We start from the raw sequence: 18963 nt of genomic DNA, 5'->3' as shown, positions 1-18963 counted from the left end.
TGATTAAAATGATCAGATATGACCACTGGGACCAGGGTGTCAATAAACCTGCTAGTGGAGGGTGACAGCCACCCTAAAAGGAATTCTGCACTTTTTTTTATTTTGCCCATCATCTACAATCCTCATGTAAAAACATGAACACATATTTATTTCCCTTTATTTCCATGAGCTAACAATGCAAGTTATTGTGACATACCTATTTTGACCACAGAAAGGGGAAAAGATATGTGCTCATGTTTCACACAAAGATTGTGAATGATGGGCAAAATAAAAAAATAAAAGTGCATTTTTTCTTTAAATAGACTTAGTGACAGTGAAAGTGGAATTAGAAGTTGTAAAAGTGTTTTACGCCTGGAGGGTCCATTGATGATTCTACAGCTGTATAAGTGGTTGGCGTTCAAACTGGAGCACACAGCGACTCAGTCAGTCCACAGTTATCCATTGCTATAAGTATGTTTTACAGTGCATCTGGAAAGCGTTCATACTATTTCCACATTATTCCAAAATTTAATACATTACTTCATACTTCGGTACGAGGTACATTATTAAAAAAACAACAACAACAACAACAAAACCTTAAACTGTATTATGGAAAGCAGGAAGTGAACAAATGTAACAGTTACTAGGATTTAATAAGCTTTGCTTCTTTCTACTCCTTTTGGACATGTGGAACTGTGACCTGATTATGTGATGCACTCAATTGTAATCTGATGCATGTTCAAATGAAATAAAACCATTACCATTACCATTCATTTTTCTCCTCAAAATTCTACACACAACATCCCGTAAAGACAGCATGAACATTTTTTTATATGTTTGCAAATGTATTTAAAGTGAAAAAGTTAAATGGGACCTATTGTGTTCATCTTTTGCCCCATTGTATTGTTGTGGACTAATATAGAGCAGCTACACATAACCTGCACAAAAAGCTTTCTTTTTCTTCCAGAATCTGCACCTATTCAGCTGTATTTCTTTGGATTTCGTGCTTCCGACTTTTCTATTTATTCCACTCACAGCCCGCCTCCAGGCACGGCTGTGGTTGGTCAGACTCCCAGTTGTTAATAAACGGCCGTTTATCTTTTTAAAATGTCGGCTTTTAACATACAGCCATATGTGTTGGATGCCAAATCCGATCCGGAAGTACAGACTTTACACATGATGAAATTATTGGTATGCCTCAAGTATGAGAAGTGTCTATGGAGATTGCTTAAAGTACTGAAATCAAGTTAAGAACTGTCACATTTTGGCAAAAAAGAAGCTTGTGGAAACGACTCTACAATGAAAGTGCCGGTGTCTCAATCAGCGCTAAAGTCCAACCAAGTATTAGTATTTTTCATCACGTGACCACAGACGGTTCCAGAGGCAAAGCACCGTCGTCACATGACCTTCTGCTAGCCTCCTTCTTTATGCAGAGAAAGTGCTAATAAACAGAATGCTACCATGCTAAGTGAAATAGTAAAAAACTGTGAAGTTCATTTAAAGTCTCTTAAAAGAAATAAAATATTCATATTGTACTTAATGGATAACAAGAAAAGTTCATGAAGAACAGAGTAGATGGTGACGTCATTATAATACGTAAAGGACCTTGGCGTGGACTCACGTTTGAAGAAATTAAGAACAACAATTAAACTGCAAACAAATGAACTAATAATAAAATAAGTTAAAAAACCATAAAGCACCTCAGCCAGGAGGGTCAGCAGGAATAAAACTTTGAACAACACAGACCGGAAATGTTTCTTGTCGGACTCTTCAGACACGGACCAGACGAGGCCAACTAGTAAACAATTCCTTGTAGGAAAACTAAAAGAACATCCACGTTCAGGATGTTCGGGTGCTTTTTGTATAGAAGACATGCGGTCCGGTACTTCACGCGGTCACGTTTCTGTTCGAGCTCGTCTGCGAACACCCAGCATGTCACGCACGGCCGTGGCGGGACAAGGTCGGTTAGAATCGGCTGCGCCTCCGGGTTTTGGGGGGACACGGCCACCTCAGGTACATCCAGACCGTTACGCTTATGCTAACATAGCAGCTATTATTTGTTTTTACATATATATATATATATATATATATATATATATATATATATATATATATATATATATATATATATATATATATATAGTTATATATATATATATATATATATATATATATATATATAGTTATATATATATATAGTTATATTACATATATATACGTTGCTATATCGTTTTTACATCTCGTTTGTGTTTGTGCATGTGCGCCCATTCGCGCAGTGCCTCAGCTCATCCATGGCGGTAGACTGGACTTCCTGGTTTTTGATTACCTGAGTGAGATCACCATGTCGCTGCTGACTGCTGCCAAGGCCAAGATGCCTGTAAGTGCTTGTGTGCGCGCGTCCGCGTTCATCAGTGTCATCATTTATTCTTTTTTAGAATCTGGGTTACGCTCCAGACTTCGTCCAGGCTGCACTGAAACCGTTTATTCACGACATCCACACGAAAGGTGAGTGGGCGGTTTCTCTGGCCACGGGAAGCTGTTTCCATAGCAACACTCTTGTCCTCCTAGGTGTCCGTGTGGTCAGCAATGCGGGTGGCGTCAACCCGCTGGCTTGCGCCGCGGCCATACAGGATGTCATCAAGAAGGCCGGTCTGGACCTCAAGGTTGCCGTGGTGACGGGCGATGACCTCATGCCCCATGTGAGGACCCTCCTGACACCCCTTTGCCTCCTCATCTTTTGTTGACATCTAATTGTCTCGCCTGCAGAGAAACAGACTCGCCGAGGTCAAACTAGCTGCCGATGGCAGTAGCTGTCCGTTACCTCGAACACTGCACAGTATGAACGCCTACCTCGGGTACGTGCATGCTTACTAATTTACCTTGGTCACGTGCATTCTGACGGATGTGTGTATGCAGGGCACTGCCTATTCGCCGCTGTTTGGACCTGGGCGCTGACATAGTGGTGACCGGACGTTGCGTGGACAGCGCCCTTGCTCTTGGCCCACTCATGCACACTGTATGTTCTTTGTCTCATGTATATTTATTTGGGGTGTCTAGATGAAAATGTGAAATTAACTCATGATGTGCCTAGTTGAAAGGTTTAACAAATACTTAGCAAATATTAGAGCAAAACTGGAAGAAGAAATTAAAAAAACAATAAAACCACCAATATTGTCAGCAATTTTAAAGCAAAAATATCAATTGATTGTAGTGGAATTGAAATGTAAACAATGAATAAAACAATCATTGAGATAGTAGAACTGCTGACATACCACTTTCTTTATTACCACTTTTTTTTAATTCTCAAGAAGTTATTCTACAACAGGTTGGACAAATGTATTAATATGAATGAATTACTCAGAGAAAGTCAATATGGATGCAGAGCTAACATTTCAACCTCAATGGCATTGATTGAAATAACAGGACATTGCTAAAGCTATAGACCATAGAAAGTGTGCAGCTGCAGTATTTATGGATATGACAAAAGCTTTCGATACAAAGCTAATTGCAAAATTAGAAAGCTATGGAATGAGAGGATTAGTTTTGAATTTCCGCTAAATAGCATTCCATCTTGGCTTCCTAATTCGAGATAGACTGGGAGGGTTCTGGAGCTCAGTGTAATCTGATATTTACAACAGTCACTTTTATTGCAAACAATCCAAAATCAGAGGAGCAAGTATCTACTGTTCTATAAAATTGTTTTTGTTGGCATGCATCACAATCATATACCACCACTCACTTGTGTTTTACAGTTTGGGTGGGATAGCAGCCACTTGGACCTGCTAGCAGCCGGCAGGTAAAGACTCATCGACTCGATGACTGGCTGACTCACTGACTCGATGACACACTGACTTTTGGAGCGTCTTATTAAGTCTGGCAGGTCACCTGATTGAATGCGGCGCTCAGAGCACCGGCGGCATCTTCACCGACTGGCACCGCATCCCCGACTGGTGAGAACACATGACCTCTACTGGCTTTCCCTGACTAACCTTCACTGACCTCTGACAGGGACAACATAGGTTTCCCGGTGGTGGAATGTTCCCCTGACGGCTCCTTCCTTCTCTCTAAACCGCCAAAAACAGGGGGCCTGGTCTCCTTTGGCACGGCTGCCGAGCAGCTGGTTTACGAAATCGGCGATCCGCGGCGTTACATGCTGCCCGACGTTGTTTGTGACTTCAGCCAAGTACACATCCAGGAAGTTTCTGGTACATTCATAAGCTGGAATAGCCAAGAATTCCCAATGGTCATGTCCGTATGCGTGTGTAGGTGTAGAGGGTGGCGCCGTCAGAGTCAGCGGTGCCAAAGGCTCAGCTCCATCGGCTGACTACAAGGTGAGGAACACTTGTGGGATTGTTGGGACTCCACCAGTCCAAACCATTCCTGCTGCATGTGTAGGTGTGTGCCACCTATATGGATGGTTTCCGTGCCACTGCTGTGTGCCCGCTCGCTGGTCCAAGAGCATCAGAAAAAGGCCGCAGGACAGCCGAGAGCATCATCAAAAGGTGAGCATTTATGTTTAAAAAAAAAAAAAAGAGCAAACAAGTGACCCAGAATGTACGTGTGTGTATGTGCAGAACACGACGCATATTTAAGCATTTGGGTATGGATGACTTCACATCCGTAAACATCCAAGTCCTGGGAGCAGAGGACACGTACGGTGCCAACGCTTGCAACATAGTGAGTGAGACGTTGAACTTTCACATGCTAACAGTGCTAATGACGCTAACAAAGTGGACTGTGCAGGACAACAGGGAGGTGGTCTTGTGGATGGCGGTCCAACACAAAGACAAGAAGGCACTGGAAGTCTTCTCTCGGGAGATCGCACCTGCTGGGACCGGCATGGGTACGACAAAAGCACAAACACACACCAGTCTTTCCCCTACCATCATATCACGGGAGGGGCGGGGGGTCTTTTTCTATTCTTTCTTAGCTTGAATAGAGAAGGCAGATTAAGCAAAAGCGGGTTTTCTTGGTGCAACATATGAGTCCCCCCTCTCACCCAGAGGACATATTGTATTTTTCAATGGAGGAGGGATGCATTGTGAATTTGCTAAACGACTCTAAAAAAAATCATTAAATTTTCAAGCTGAGTATAGTGTAGTCTGTTTAGAGAGAATACTACAATGGTGCTATTTTCTTGGAGGGTGGGGGGATGAGACAATTTTCAAGTAACAAAGAATCATAGCAAGCTTCAGGAGAGTGACAGTTTCTCATATGCTGGAGGTTAAAAGATGTCATGTGTGAGGTACACCATTTTCGAGCGTTGTGTAACTGCAGTTTTTGCCGTGTTCAGTGTCAGGTGTGATTAACAGAGACACATTTGTGCTTTCCATATACGAACAGTACTGTGTCATCAGCATACATTAACGTCTAAGTGCAGAATAAAAGGGGTCAGAGGGTTGAGCCCTGTGGCACCCACATACTACAAATTTGAGAGGAAGATGATTTGTTTTTAATTCTGATTCCGATGACCATGGTTTTCTGTGTAATAATTGCTTTGGAAACCAAATTGCATAGGATGGAATAATTACCCTGATCACAATGCTGCTACGGTTACACTGCTACAACTTTTCCTAGTAATTTCAAAAATGTCAGGGAGGCTAATTGGCCTGTAGTTGGTCACGTCTCGACCCTTGCCTGATTTGAAAATTTGAATCACAATAGCTGGCTTTAGGGCTGATGCAAACCTACATTCATTGATGGACAGATTAGTAATGTCAAAGGTCTTACTAATTTGTTTTATACTTTTCAAGACAGGCCATACAATTGGATAGAGGAGCAAGAGTTTTATGTACGTATGTATGTAAGAGTTTGCATGAGAGAGATGCAAAACAGGTTGTTGTTTTGTTTGGACTTCTGCGCTATTGATCGTACATGTACTTATTAAAAATATTTCACTCTCAGCTCCAAGGGCCCACTTGTATATAATTCCTTACTTTGGTCATTTTATTCATTCATTAATTTTCTACCGCTTTTCCTCACGAGGGTCGCGGGGGGTGCTGGAGTCTATCCCAGCTGTCTTCGGGCGAGGCGGGGTACACCCTGGACTGGTCGCCAGCCAATCACAGGGCACATATATAGACAAACAACCATTCACACTCACATTCATACCTATGGACAATTTGGAGTGGCCAATTAACCTAGCATGTTTTTGGAATGTGGGAGGAAACCGGAGTACCCAGAGAAAACCCATGCATGCACGGGGAGAACATGCAAACTCCACACAGAGATGGCCGAGGGTGGAATTGAACCCTGGTCTCCTAGCTGTGAGGTCTGTGCGCTAACCACTCGTACGCCGTGCCGCCCTTGGTCATTTTATGCCCTCCAAAAATCCCTTTAGGTATAAGCATGTTGTCAGTGTTTTTTTTTGTTAGCATTAGCATTCTAATAGTAGAACATTGGAAAGCCTTGCTTCTTTTTTCTTTTGTTTGGATCGTCAGAAACAAGCATTAGCGACACTTACAGGACCCAAACTTGAGAGTTTGAGCACTTCAATCGTTAGCTTTGATCTTGCTGTTCTCCCGCTGGACTTTGAAACGAGACATATTAAATGGCATTCATGAGTATGTCCTCACTTGCAGCTCCTGGGCTGTGCGGCATCGTGGGCGGCCGTCCCCGTGTGTGAGTGTGACCAGCACGGCGTTTCCTCCATTTTGTCTGCATTGCAGCGTCACATGACCTTCTTGTTGTTTGCTTTCGGTCAAGGTCACCTGTGCTGAAGCCGCTCTTCTTCTTCCACCCCAAATGTGAAGTCAAGGTGAGATGGCTTGACCTCTGACCTGTCTGTCAACACCATCATTCCCAAATATTCCCTCCAGGTGGACATCCACTTGGGCGGACAACTAGTGGAGTCCATCTCAGAAACGGGGCCCAACGCAGGCGAGCTTGAAGATCCTCCCACCTGCGTCGAGGACACCCCAGATGAAGGTTTATCTGCAGTGTCATCTTTTTGCCTGCAGGGGGCGACATGCTAACATTTGGAAGCTTGTGCTCTTCAGAGCTTCCTGCTGGTCCTCACTGCTACAGACTGGAAGAATTGGCCTATGCCAGGAGCGGAGACAAAGGAGACTCGGCCAATATTGGTGAGCAACTGCCTGCTCACTAATTCAATTAGCCTCAAAAGCCTCAAACATCCGGCGCTAACTGTTCCTGTGCAGGAGTCATCGCTCGCAATGCCCTCCTCTTCCCTTACCTGAAGAAACATTTGACTTCTTCTGTGGTGGAGGAGTACCTGGCCCACGTCTTTCCACCGGGCCTCAGTGGCGCCGTCACACGGTGAGCAATACCTGCATAGCACAACATGGTGGGTGTTCAAGCCACGCCCCCGTGGTCATTTGGGAGAGCAAACTGACGTCATGACAAGAAGTAGCTTTCTGTCAGCCTAAACCAGGGGTCTCAAACTCAATTTACTTGGGGGCCACTGGAGCTAGGGTCTGGGCAAGGCTGGGCCGCATCAGGTTTTCAAAAAAAAAAAACGCATTTATTGAAAAATATACAAACTTTTTCAGTGCTTTGGTTCATTCCAAAAATCATTCCACTGTTCTCAAATATCTTAATTTTTATTTTTCTGCACAAAATAAGATGAAAAATAAACAAAAAAATCAAGAATAAAGAAAATCAATCAATCAGTAATAAATATAATAATAATAATAATAATAATAAAACGGCAAATAAAATCTTAAGAAACCACATATAGTTGGTGGGTAGAGAAATTATTTTTTTCAGATTAAAATGAACAAAGCATTATTAGAGCCCTGTAGACATGACAAAACACAACCATAGTCACGTTTATACTTTTTTTATTTACAACATATTGCGCAACTGCAGGGTCTTGAGACACATGCTAACTCGCAAACTAGAGAGCTAGCGACCTAAACGGTAGCCTTCAAGTTATTTCCTTTAAACTTAAATAGCCAAAAACTTACCACTTCCACACGGATAGGGAGGATACCTATTAACAGTTATTTAACCTTTAACATGACCATGATACCATACAGCATCCATATCTGCGTGTTTGAGACCCCTGGCCTAAATAGTCCAAAATGTGTTTCTCCAATGCATACAACCTGTGACCTCTGCCAATGCTCTGTAAGTGTGTGCTAGTTATCGGGGTGCTAGCCACGAGTTGGCTATTAGCTAACGCAGTATGACATGGAATGATGACACCAGCCTACACGTATGTGTGTGTGTGTGTGTGTGTTTCTAGTTACACTCTACCAGGCATCAACGCTCTCAATTTTGTCCTGAAGAATTCTCTTGGCGGGGGAGGGGTGGCATCACTGCGCAGTGACCCCCAGGTAAAGTGTGCAGACACACATATGGTGACTGTCGGGCAAAGCTGATGTGTTTGTGGACCTCTTGCAGGGAAAAGCCTTCGCTCAGATGTTGCTGGACTTGAAACTCAGAGGACTTCCTGACCTCAAATCCCTACTCCGCTGACCGCACACACGTACATATGCACACACACACACAGGTTTTAGGGACTTGAGGAGCCCACAAGAAATCCCCACAATGTGACCTAATTGAAAGCAGTGTCGCCATGGAAACCACTTCCATGTTGGCCTCCAGTATATGAAAAAGCTTATTGGGATGAAGTAGAAGATGGTTTTATGACCTTTAGCATCTCTGATGTTTGTGTGTCACCCTCTTATGACGCTTATCGTGAAAGGACACGGCTGCTAATGTAGCATGTTAGCATCCACACACCTAGCCAACATTAGTGCCTTTGTGAGCTGCCTGTGTGTGTGTTTGTGTGTTTGTGTGTGTGTGTAGGTGCTGTTTGAATGATACAGAAAGTGCTCTTTAATTATGTGTGTCATATTTGTGACCCTTGTGAGGATAAGCGGTAGAAAATGAATGAATATTTGTGGCCTGTCCAGGTGCTAATTACTTTATTTGCTAATGGCAAGATATAATGAGGACCAGCATATTGTAAAAAAAAAAAAAAGATTACAAATAAAAATTAACATTTTGCACTGTTGAATCTTAAGGAGATTCTAAATAAAGCTACAAAATACAAAAAAAAGACGTGACCCCAAAAAAACTTGTGTAAAGTGAAATAGGCTGTTAATCAGCTGATCAAAGGTTTAAGAACATATACTAAATAAAAAAAAAATAAATAGAAATAAATTTGTCAAAAAAGGACTCAGTAATGAGAGGCTGTTCTGTTTTTGTTTTGTCCATTTTGCATTGTTGGATCTTAAGGAAGTTCAAAATAGAGCTTCAAAATGCCAAAAGAAGAAATGGGAATCAGACAAAACATTTGAGTAAGCAATTTATTGCAAACAAGCATTAATGTGAAATAGGCTGTTCATCAACTGATCATAAGACCATAACATGCTTGATGCCAGTGTTTCCAGGAGGCTAGTGGGAATGTTGTGGGAATCCATGGAGGACATCCACTGTCTGGAAGGCATGTTGATTTTTGTGAACCTTTGAATGTCCCATGTTTGGTTCTGGTGCGAAGGAAGGGCATCGTGCTGTGCTTCAGTATTCAACACAGTACATGTTGGCATCCATGTTTCCTTCTATGAAATACAAGGCAACGTACCACACTGGGACCCGCCCACGGGGCAATGCCCCAGCTGTGTCTACATGTTGTCTGTTTGGTAGCACATAGTATCTGTGTGAGCAGCTGTTCTCTGTGACAACGGTGAATAAAACATCACATAGGAGTCATCTCAGAGATGACCATCCGGAGTCTCAACCACATAGAACCTTACCCCAAACATCCAGGAACTTGTCATTCCCACAACAAAACAGTGTTGGTGCCGCCATCTTTGGGGTACAAATTACTGGTGTTGTTATCTGTACTTCAGATGGAATAAAACACACTGAGCTTTCAGAGCTTTTGTTTGCGCGTGTATGATTCACCAATTTGTTGGCCGCAGACTCAATAGTTTGGGTCGCCACCTAAAATCCCACTGACTTTATTCCTGTGTAAATACATTCAGAAGAGTCTGTCCACTTCTCGTAGCTTTGCCTCCAGGGTCTTGAGACACATGCTAACTCGCAAACTAGAGAGCTAGCGACCTAAACGGTAGCCTTCAAGTTATTTCCTTTAAACTTAAATAGCCAAAAACTTACCACTTCCACATGGATATGGAGGATAACTATTAACAGTTATTTAACCTTTAACATGAACATTAATCAAACGTAAATTTTTTCTGGGTACATGATGCCATACAGCATCCATATCAAACTTGCGTTAAACTTTCATATCAAGGCGGGGACCTCAAACTAGTGTCCTGCGGGCCACATTTGGCCCAAGGGTCGCATGTTTGAGACCCCTGCCATACAGCATCCATATCAAACTTGCGCGGGCCGCACTAACATTAAACTTTCATATCAAGGCAGGGGCCTCAAACTAGTGTCCTGCGGGCCACATTTGGCCCGCGGGCCGCGTGTTTGAGGCCCTGTTCTAAAACGTTGTCTGATTGCATGAATATGTACAAATACTAAATGACAGAACTTGATTGTTGTTTGCGGTGGCTGCCAAACTCAAAAAGCACACTGACGCTCATGTTTTCCAAACTGGAACTACTCGTTTGTGTAACCAAGACAAACTGGATTAAAGTGTGTTTGTGTGTCCTGCAAGTGATGTCGCAATGACGAAAGGGTCACAAATTGACTTCACATTTACTGGCAATATCCCCAGACCAGCATGAGTCGATGTTTGCGTTCAAAGTGCAGGTCGGCACCCCATCGGACAGATTGCTGAACTCTGCAGAGGCTTGAAAAGCAGCGTGCTCTTCCTGCAACGGAACATTCACCTATGATCCAGATGGAACGAGTAAGCTTGCTGGCCTTCGTGTTCACTGCCGCCTCGTTGGTAAGTATGATTCCTGCATTGTGTACGTCTCTTGCTCACACTGACAAGACCCTCCTCAGGCGAGCGCGCTGGACCCCAGAGGAGCACGTCCCGTGGAGCCCGCCACCCGCTCCGATAAATGCGCCACCCAGAGGGAATGGCCGTTCTGCACTGACGATGACTGGGTAAGCTTTGCTCACGTGCTAGTTAGCCTAACGCCAGGCTTTTTAGTTAACGTGTCTTCCTCCAGGGTCCCAAGTGCCCATCGGGTTGCAGAATACAAGGTCTGATGGACTACCGGGACCATAGCCTGCTGAAGAAGATAGAGAAGATTCGCAGCCTGCTGGAGAACAGCCAGCAGAGGCAGGGGTCAGCCGATCAAGTGACCAAGCAGACGTATCAATACCTGAAGGACAAACTGACCCTGGACACTGGTTGGTCCCGGCACACCTTCCTCTTTCCCAGACCTTGGGCGCTTGGTAGCGCGACTCTTCATGTAACACGTCTCCTTCCCGTAGGTCACGATGACCGGTACTACAACTTGGCGCAGAACCTTCGTCAGAGGATCAGCGACATGAAAGTGAAGATTGACCGACAGCTTAGGGTCCTGGCAGCTCTTAGGGATCGGGTCGCTGACCAGGTGGCCACCATGCAGAAGTTAGAAGTAAGCATGATTGTGCACTGCCACAATTGAAAACAGGAAGCAGGTTTGATGGTTCCAGCCTCCTCCTTCTAGGTGGACATTGACATCAAGCTGCGATCGTGCAAAGGTTCCTGCAAGACCTACTCCGAGTACCAGGTGGACCATGACAGCTACGTGACGCTGGACAAACAGGTCAGCCATCTTCTGACAAACTGACACATCACCAACAAAGTATTCCTCTTCGCCAATGTTCCCTTATTTTTTCCAAGGTCAATCATCTCCAGTCACAGGACATGCAGCGCATCGAGTCTGTGAAAACACAGGAAGTGATGAAGAGCATGCAGGTGCAGGACGCAATTATGGACATTATGTACAAGTTTGAGGACCCAGCGGACATGAGGAAACAGCACAAACAAGACATCTTCCATGAGGTCAGGATGTGGCTAACACACAGCTGGTTCCAATCTGGACCTTTAATGCCGCTAATGGGTACAATTCAGAGCATTCACATGTAGCATAAGTCACTAGCATGTGGTTAACATGTAGCATTCAAGTCACTAGCATGTGGCTAATGGGTGTAATTCAGAGCATTCACATGTAGCATAAGTCACTAGCATGTGCCTAACATGTAGCATTCAAGTCACTAGCATGTGGCTAACGGGTACAATTCAGAGCATTCACATGTAGCATAAGTCACTAGCATGTGGCTAACATGTAGCATTCAAGTCACTAGCATGTGGCTAATGGGTACAATTCAGAGCATTCACATGTAGCATAAGTCACTAGCATGTGGCTAACATGTAGCATTCAAGTCACTAGCATGTGGCTAATGGTACAATTCAGAGCATTCACATGCAGCATAAGTCACTAGCATGTGGCTAACATGTAGCATTCAAGTCACTAGCATGTGGCTAGTGGGTACAATTCAGAGCATTCACATGTAGCATAAGTCACTAGCATGTGGCTAACATGTAGCATTCAAGTCACTAGCATGTGGCTAATGGGTACAATTCAGAGCATTCACATGTAGCATAAGTCACTTGCATGTGGCTAATGGGTACAATTCAGAGCATTCACATGTAGCATAAGTCACTAGCATGTGGCTAACATGTAGCATTCAAGTCACTAGCATGTGGCTAATGGGTACAATTCAGAGCATTCACATGTAGCATAAGTTACTAGCATGTGGCTAACATGTAGCATTCAAGTCACTAGCATGTGGCTAATGGGTACAATTCAGAGCATTTACATGTAGCATAAGTCACTAGCATGTGGCTAATGGGTACAATTCAGAGCATTCACATGTAGCATAAGTCACTAGCATGTGGCTAACATGTAGCATTCAAGTCACTAGCATGTGGCTAATGGGTACAATTCAGAGCATTCACATGTAGCATAAGTTACTAGCATGTGGCTAACATGTAGCATTCAAGTCACTAGCATGTGGCTAATGGGTACAATTCAGAGCATTCACATGTAGCATAAGTCACTAGCATGTGGCTAATGGGTACAATTCAGAGCATTCACATGTAGCATAAGTCACTAGCATGTGGCTAACATGTAGCATTCAAGTCACTAGCATGTGGCTAATGGGTACAATTCAGAGCATTCACATGTAGCATAAGTCACTAGCATGTGGCTAACATGTAGCATTCAAGTCACTAGCATGTGGCTAACATGTAGCATTCACTGCACTGACATGTAGCATGTAGCTAACATGTAACATCCAGATCTCTAGCATGAGGCTAACATGTAAGATTGCTAGCATGTGGCTGATATGGTGCATTCAGAGCGCTAAAAAGTCGTCAGCATGTATGACTAACATGAAGCATTCAGATCGCTAGCATGTGACTAATACATATGTAGCATTCAGAGCACTAACAAGTATGTATGGCTAACATGAAGCATTCAGTGTACTGACATGTAGCATTCAAATCGCTAGCATTTGACTCTGAATGCTACATACTGTATGCATTCAGAGCACTAACTCGGAGCATCCAGGCCATTAACATGTGGTTAGCCTGTAGAAGGTCACCAACATATGGTAGCTTTCATGTAGTTGTCTTGGTCTCCACTGGTCAGGTGAAAACGATCCAGCTGACCCTCGAGCAAGAAGGTTCCAGGTCCTACCCGGCAACCATCTCCAAAATTCCAGCTACTTCCAGCGCTTCATCACCCTCATCCCCCTCCGGCCCCTCATTCCCCTCCGGCCCCTCCACACCATCAAAGTCCATCACTGAGCTCACAGGAAGCAACGATGGCGACTTCTTTGGCGGCGGTGGCTTGGATAAGGTGAACCCTCCCATTTTTGAGACAAGCACCTGCATCAAGACAATGAAGAAGACCATGGTGATGACAAAGGGCGGACCAGTGGAAAAGATAGTGGAGACATCTGGGGACGGTCCTAACTGTCGGGCGGGGTTTGACACCAAAGGAGGGCTCGACCTCCCTGGCCAAGGCCACACCTTCTCCACCATCAAGACCGTCAGCACGGGCGGGATTAAAGGAAGCCACTTGGACACCAAAGTGGGCTTGACAGATGTGTTCCCGGAGGTGGGCTTTGACCTGGGGAAATTTTTTGGTGAACACACGGAAGACGACGTTCCTGACGTGCACGCTCGCAGTGTGAAGACCACACATGTTGAACGGCAAATCGATTATACAGGAAAAGGTACCACAACCTCTGACCTGGAGTAACGGCACTTGTCTGTGCCTGAGCTAGCCTTAGCATTAACATTAGCAAGCTAGCTAGCCCTTATAGCAAAAATTGGAAGTGCTCATGTTTAATTTTTTTTAGCATAGTGTTGAACTTACTGGAAAAAGAAGGTGAACCAACTCATGTGTTGCAGATTGTATCGACATCTTCCACAAGCACACCAAGGGGGAGACCAATGGCCTGTTTAATATCAAACCTGCTGCTTCCGCTGCCACTGTAGCGGCCTACTGTCAGCAGGAGTGACTGATGGGCGGCTGGTTGTTAGTCCAGCAGCGAGAAAGCGGTGTGCTCGACTTCAACCGAACTTGGGATGAGTACCGCGATGGATTTGGTGGTGTGGACGCACAAGGGAAGGGGGAGGTGTGGCTCGGAAACCAGAACCTCCACTTGTTGACCAATCAGGGTGGGAACCTGCTGAAGGTGGAGCTGCAGGATGAGGAAGGGGGTATTACCAGTGCGGAATACGTCATCAGCGTGGGTACTGAAGAGGACGGCTACCCCTTACACCTTTCTGGCTACATTGGTGACGCCGGTGATGCCATGACGACAACCCATCATGGGATGAAGTTCAGCACATGGAACAGAGACAATGACGGCGCAGTTTCGGGAAACTGCGCGGCAAAATTTGGCGGCGGTTGGTGGTACAACCAATGCCAGTCGGCCAACCTCAATGGGATTTATCACAGTGGTGTGGTTTGGTCCAATCGCAGCCTGAAGCGAGTACGCATGTTTGTGCGACCTGCTACCTTCTAACATCATGACCTTTTGTTTCCACAAGTTACTGCACAGAAGTCAATAAAGTCATGTTCACTTCAGGTGCACCGTGTATGTGTGTTTGTTCAGTGGGGTCAAGGGTTGATAAAACAAACACGGTGTCCTTGGATGCATCACTACTCTCACTCTCATGGGTACGCAATGGCCAATGGTGAGTTCTTGGCGATATTTTGTAAAGGCTACGGGTGTCTACCGCAACAGCTGGAGGGTCTTGGTCTACCGACATGGTCAGCAGCTTCTGGTGTGTGGGTTCGCAGAAAGATGCTTATTCTGTCTGTCAGAGCTGAAGTTGGAAGAAACCATTGCAGTTATATGGGCGTGTTCGGTGGCAGCTGGAAGAGCGAGGGTTTGTCGAGGTGAGGGTTCTCCGAACCCAGCTCTGCTTTTCGATGACAACACTATGGCGGTCACAGGCAGCTCCTGTAGGGTGGCCTTGGCGTTCAGTGTAGTAGACCACCTGTACAACCTTGACAATCAAGAATGGGATAAGGCCCCGCCCCATTTAGGACGTCTAACAACTGTTTGGAAAATAGCATTGAGCTGGCCGGTGCTTGTGCCCCCATAGGGGGCTGCTGACCCAGTTGGAGGATATTGGACAAAATGAATGAATGATGAATGATACGGGAAAAGGCCGAAATGATACTGTGTCAAAGCCCAGGGCAGTGATACTGATAAAATATAGAGTTTAACCATGTCCAGTATCGGCCCCCGTAGCTGTCCACTCAGAGCGCGCTGCTCTGGTATCGTGCCCGTGAAACAACCAATCAGAGAACAGCACACGAGTGCTTAGTGCCTAGTGCTTCTCCAGTCACCAAAAAACCCAAACTTGATTAATGGAACTTTAATTGTCAGACATTAATAAGATAAGAATGTTGATAAAATATTATTGTCGAAATATTTTTGCAATTATTGTGTTTACACTTTTTAGATATAATACATGTAATAAACTGAAAATTTTCTGGAAACAAAATGGTCTTTTGATTAAATAGTACGTGATAATAAGCTCATGATTAAATAGTATGTGATAATAAGATCATCACATGGTTTGTCTGGTATCAGGCCCAGTATCATGCCCCCGCATGCCAGTATCAGCCCTCGACCACTTGGGGGCATGATACCTGGCCTGATACCAGACAAACCATGTGATAACCTATAAATATCAGCCCTTCTAGAAGGTTCTGATCATGTATGCTATGCTAATTCTCGCTATCATCCAAAGAGGATACAAAGTTTATTGATTTTAAACGAGCATTTTGTGTGTATCATTGCACAATAAAGCAAAAGTTGATTGACAAGTCAATGTGGCTTTTATTAAATATTTTTTTCTTTTGCGTCACGAGTCTTTGTCTTCGTTGATGACGACAGCGGTCACAACGGGGCAAAAAAAGGGCGGATCTTCATGCTGATGGTTTTGAGCGAGTACCAGCTGCCCTTCCAGTTCATCCACACCATGCCGTCGTCTGTGCCGTGTTTGGACATGTGCCGTGTGTAGGCGCCACTCGTGTAGTATCGGCCGTTTGGATTAGCCGAATGGCAACGGTTGTACCACCAGCCGCCTCCGTCCTCTTTGGCGCACTGCTTGGAGGGGTCGCCAGGGTTCCTGAGAGCAGAGCAAAATCCGGGCAATTTGACAAAAAAAAATAAGGGACGTATGAGTCATTTGTAGCCACACCCACCAGTTGTCGTTGTCTCGGTCGTAGGTGCTGAACATGGCACCATGGTGTTTGGTCATTGTGCGGTTTTCCCCAAACAGCTCCAGAGCTCCGTCCAGCAAACAGTTACCGGCATTGCCAGAGTAAGAGTCCACCGCCAGCACGTAATTGGACGACTCGGACTGCATTGTGAACTTGCGGTATTGGGCGTAGACCTACAGACGACATTCGTGCTAAACATGCTACATGCTTAAGTAGCCAAGTGTGGTCATGCTCACTTTGGCGCCGGTCCAATCTTGCATCTCGATGAGGAGTTCAGTCGGGCCCATCTTGGTCAGCTGACTGATGCGGTCGTTGCCCAGCCAGTATTCACCTGTCACATAATCACATGACAGGAAGTGAGCATGCGGGCTGCCCTATTTCTACTAAGATTCTAAAAAAAAAAAGCACAAACTCACCAGGGCTCTCACAATAACCTTTGCCCACGTTCAATGCAATGTTTCCGAAACCACGTCGATACTCGTCCCAACGTCGGCCGAAGTCCACACTGCCGTCCAGTCTGTTCTGGATGAGAAGCCATCCTGAAAGTAATGTTAGCATGTATCAGTGTTCATGACGCCCCCTTCCCCTTAAAGACTTGTGCACCCCACGCCTTCCCACCTCCATTCTGGGTGGTCTGGTCACAGAAGACCTTGTACGGTGGGGAGAAGGCGTCTGGTTGGATCAGGTACATCTGAGACTCCTTTCCTCCACGGCGGTAGATGTCCTCACACTCTTTTCCTGCATTAGAAGAAGTCATTCAGGCAGTGGTTGTGGGGGTGGGTTGGACTAGCATGGGGTAGGTGGTGGTGCTATTGATGGGGCGAAGTGGATGAACTCACCGGTCACGACGGGGATGGGACACGTGGTCTGGCATGGCTCTTTGCACGCTTCCCTCTGGCTCTGGATGGCCTTCTCCAGCTTCTGGATCTTCTGACGGATCTTGTCCACAACACCCTGCACACACCATGTTTGAAGACCACAACACCACCTGCTGGTCAGATGTTTGTCCGCGCTGATCTCATGGAATCAATGGCACCGAGCCCACCTGCAGAACTCGAATGGTGGATGGGAAGACGGTGTCCACGGTCTCTTTGATGAAGGCGTGCTGCTTCTCCACCTGCTCCGAGAACTCATTCACCACCCTCCCGTTGCCTGAGGTTGACGGGGAGAAAACTTGAGAACCGCCGTAGTGCGAGAAAGTTGCAATGACATCATTGTGTCACCTGTGATGATTAGTTGGCGTTGCACCAGTGAGGACGACATGGCCGTGGCGTAGTTGAAGACAGTGTTGGAGCTGTGCAACAGTTGGGCTACCTGAGGCTTCATCTCGTTGATGCTCTGTCACAAACAGGAAGCATGTGATTTGGAGGTTCCACCCACTGAAACGTTGAGTGTAGACATACCGCCATGACGCTCTTCTCCTGCTTGACCAGCGCAGTCTTCAGCTCGCAGCCGTTTGGACACAGGACACCCTAGTAATCATTGAAGCGTCAGTGGCCGCCATTAAATGTCAATGTTAGCATAAATAAAAGGTACCATTTCCTCAAAGCCGTAGGTGCATCCTCCCGCTTCTGGGTGCACCTTCTTCTCTTCAACCTCGTGTCCTCTGGGAGGTGCGATGGTGGGTCGTCCTCGGTACCTGCCCCAAAAACCAATTACATCATGGCTTACTTACGTTTGTGTGTGTGTGTGTGTTTTACACTGACATGCCGCCACCACCGATAGGTGCCGCAGCATAGCGGTTGGGGTTGTAGGAGTCCCGGCCTCGGCTGAGTGGGCGATGCCCCCGAACATCCGGACCCGTTTGGTTCTGTGGACATATGACATATGAAGATGCTGAGTGGAGTTTTTTTTTTTTTTGGTCACTGAGGAAATGGACGTACTGTTGTCCCTGTTGTGGTCGTCGACTTGCTCTTTGTGTCCTGTACGCAAACAAAGACTGTCAGTAACCATCTTGAACACACGCTAGGAGAAGATCTTCTCGCTCACCGTGTCATATTCATCATAGTCCAGGTTGCCCTGAGAGTTGGCGCCGCTCACACACAGGAACACCAATAGCAGCAGCGAGGTCGTCGTCGTTTTCATCTCGGCTTTTCTCCCCCAAAGATGGTGGGAAACGCTTTTTATGCTGGCCAGCTCCGCCTCGCTCTCCTGTTGGTGGACACATCAGGTCGACGACCAGGTGGACAGAGACACAGCAAACAAATGACTAACAAACTGATGGTTCACTGTCAGGAATCGTTTGGACATTTGGGTCCAAAAGGTTGTGTGACAAACACAAAAGTTGACTTTGAAAATGGGTGATTTTATTTGTGTGTCATTCAACTATTTACAATGTGAATACTAC

General features: G+C 45.5%; 3 protein-coding genes across 3 annotated transcripts; 2 read left to right on the top strand and 1 right to left on the bottom strand.

Moving 5' to 3' along the window:
• The first annotated feature begins 1726 nt into the window (after nt 1–1726).
• Nucleotides 1727–10499, top strand: lratb.1 (lecithin retinol acyltransferase b, tandem duplicate 1). The gene is made up of 20 exons (XM_058066764.1): nt 1727–1992; nt 2256–2356; nt 2415–2484; nt 2548–2678; nt 2746–2834; nt 2896–2995; nt 3732–3775; nt 3852–3929; nt 3988–4184; nt 4246–4310; nt 4375–4481; nt 4554–4656; nt 4723–4822; nt 6561–6600; nt 6685–6736; nt 6798–6906; nt 6978–7061; nt 7137–7254; nt 8186–8276; nt 8344–10499. Exons 1-20 carry the CDS (start codon nt 1824–1826, stop codon nt 8416–8418), a joined length of 1923 nt encoding a protein of 640 aa, XP_057922747.1. The 5' UTR covers nt 1727–1823; the 3' UTR covers nt 8419–10499.
• A 145-nt stretch (nt 10500–10644) lies between these two features.
• On the top strand, nt 10645–14963 carry LOC131125327 (fibrinogen alpha chain-like). Its single transcript, XM_058066763.1, is given in 8 exon segments — nt 10645–10810; nt 10870–10974; nt 11040–11223; nt 11308–11453; nt 11526–11624; nt 11702–11863; nt 13515–14103; nt 14282–14963. Coding segments are annotated over 8 exon segments (1962 nt in total). The 5' UTR covers nt 10645–10753; the 3' UTR covers nt 14902–14963.
• A 1247-nt stretch (nt 14964–16210) lies between these two features.
• fgb (fibrinogen beta chain) lies at nt 16211–18735 on the bottom strand. The gene is made up of 13 exons (XM_058066765.1): nt 18606–18735; nt 18500–18538; nt 18323–18426; nt 18153–18255; nt 18020–18088; nt 17840–17954; nt 17662–17768; nt 17456–17570; nt 17235–17354; nt 17033–17155; nt 16853–16947; nt 16599–16789; nt 16211–16522 (listed from the first exon to the last, which is right to left on the bottom strand). Exons 1-13 carry the CDS (start codon nt 18699–18701, stop codon nt 16291–16293), a joined length of 1509 nt encoding a protein of 502 aa, XP_057922748.1. The 5' UTR covers nt 18702–18735; the 3' UTR covers nt 16211–16290.
• Between the last annotated feature and the right edge of the window lie 228 nt (nt 18736–18963).

The sequence above is a fragment of the Doryrhamphus excisus genome, chromosome 3 (assembly GCF_030265055.1).
Source record: "Doryrhamphus excisus isolate RoL2022-K1 chromosome 3, RoL_Dexc_1.0, whole genome shotgun sequence".
Lineage (NCBI taxonomy): Eukaryota > Metazoa > Chordata > Actinopteri > Syngnathiformes > Syngnathidae > Doryrhamphus > Doryrhamphus excisus.
Note: the sequence above shows the minus strand (reverse complement) of the source record. Positions and strands in the feature narration are given on the sequence as shown.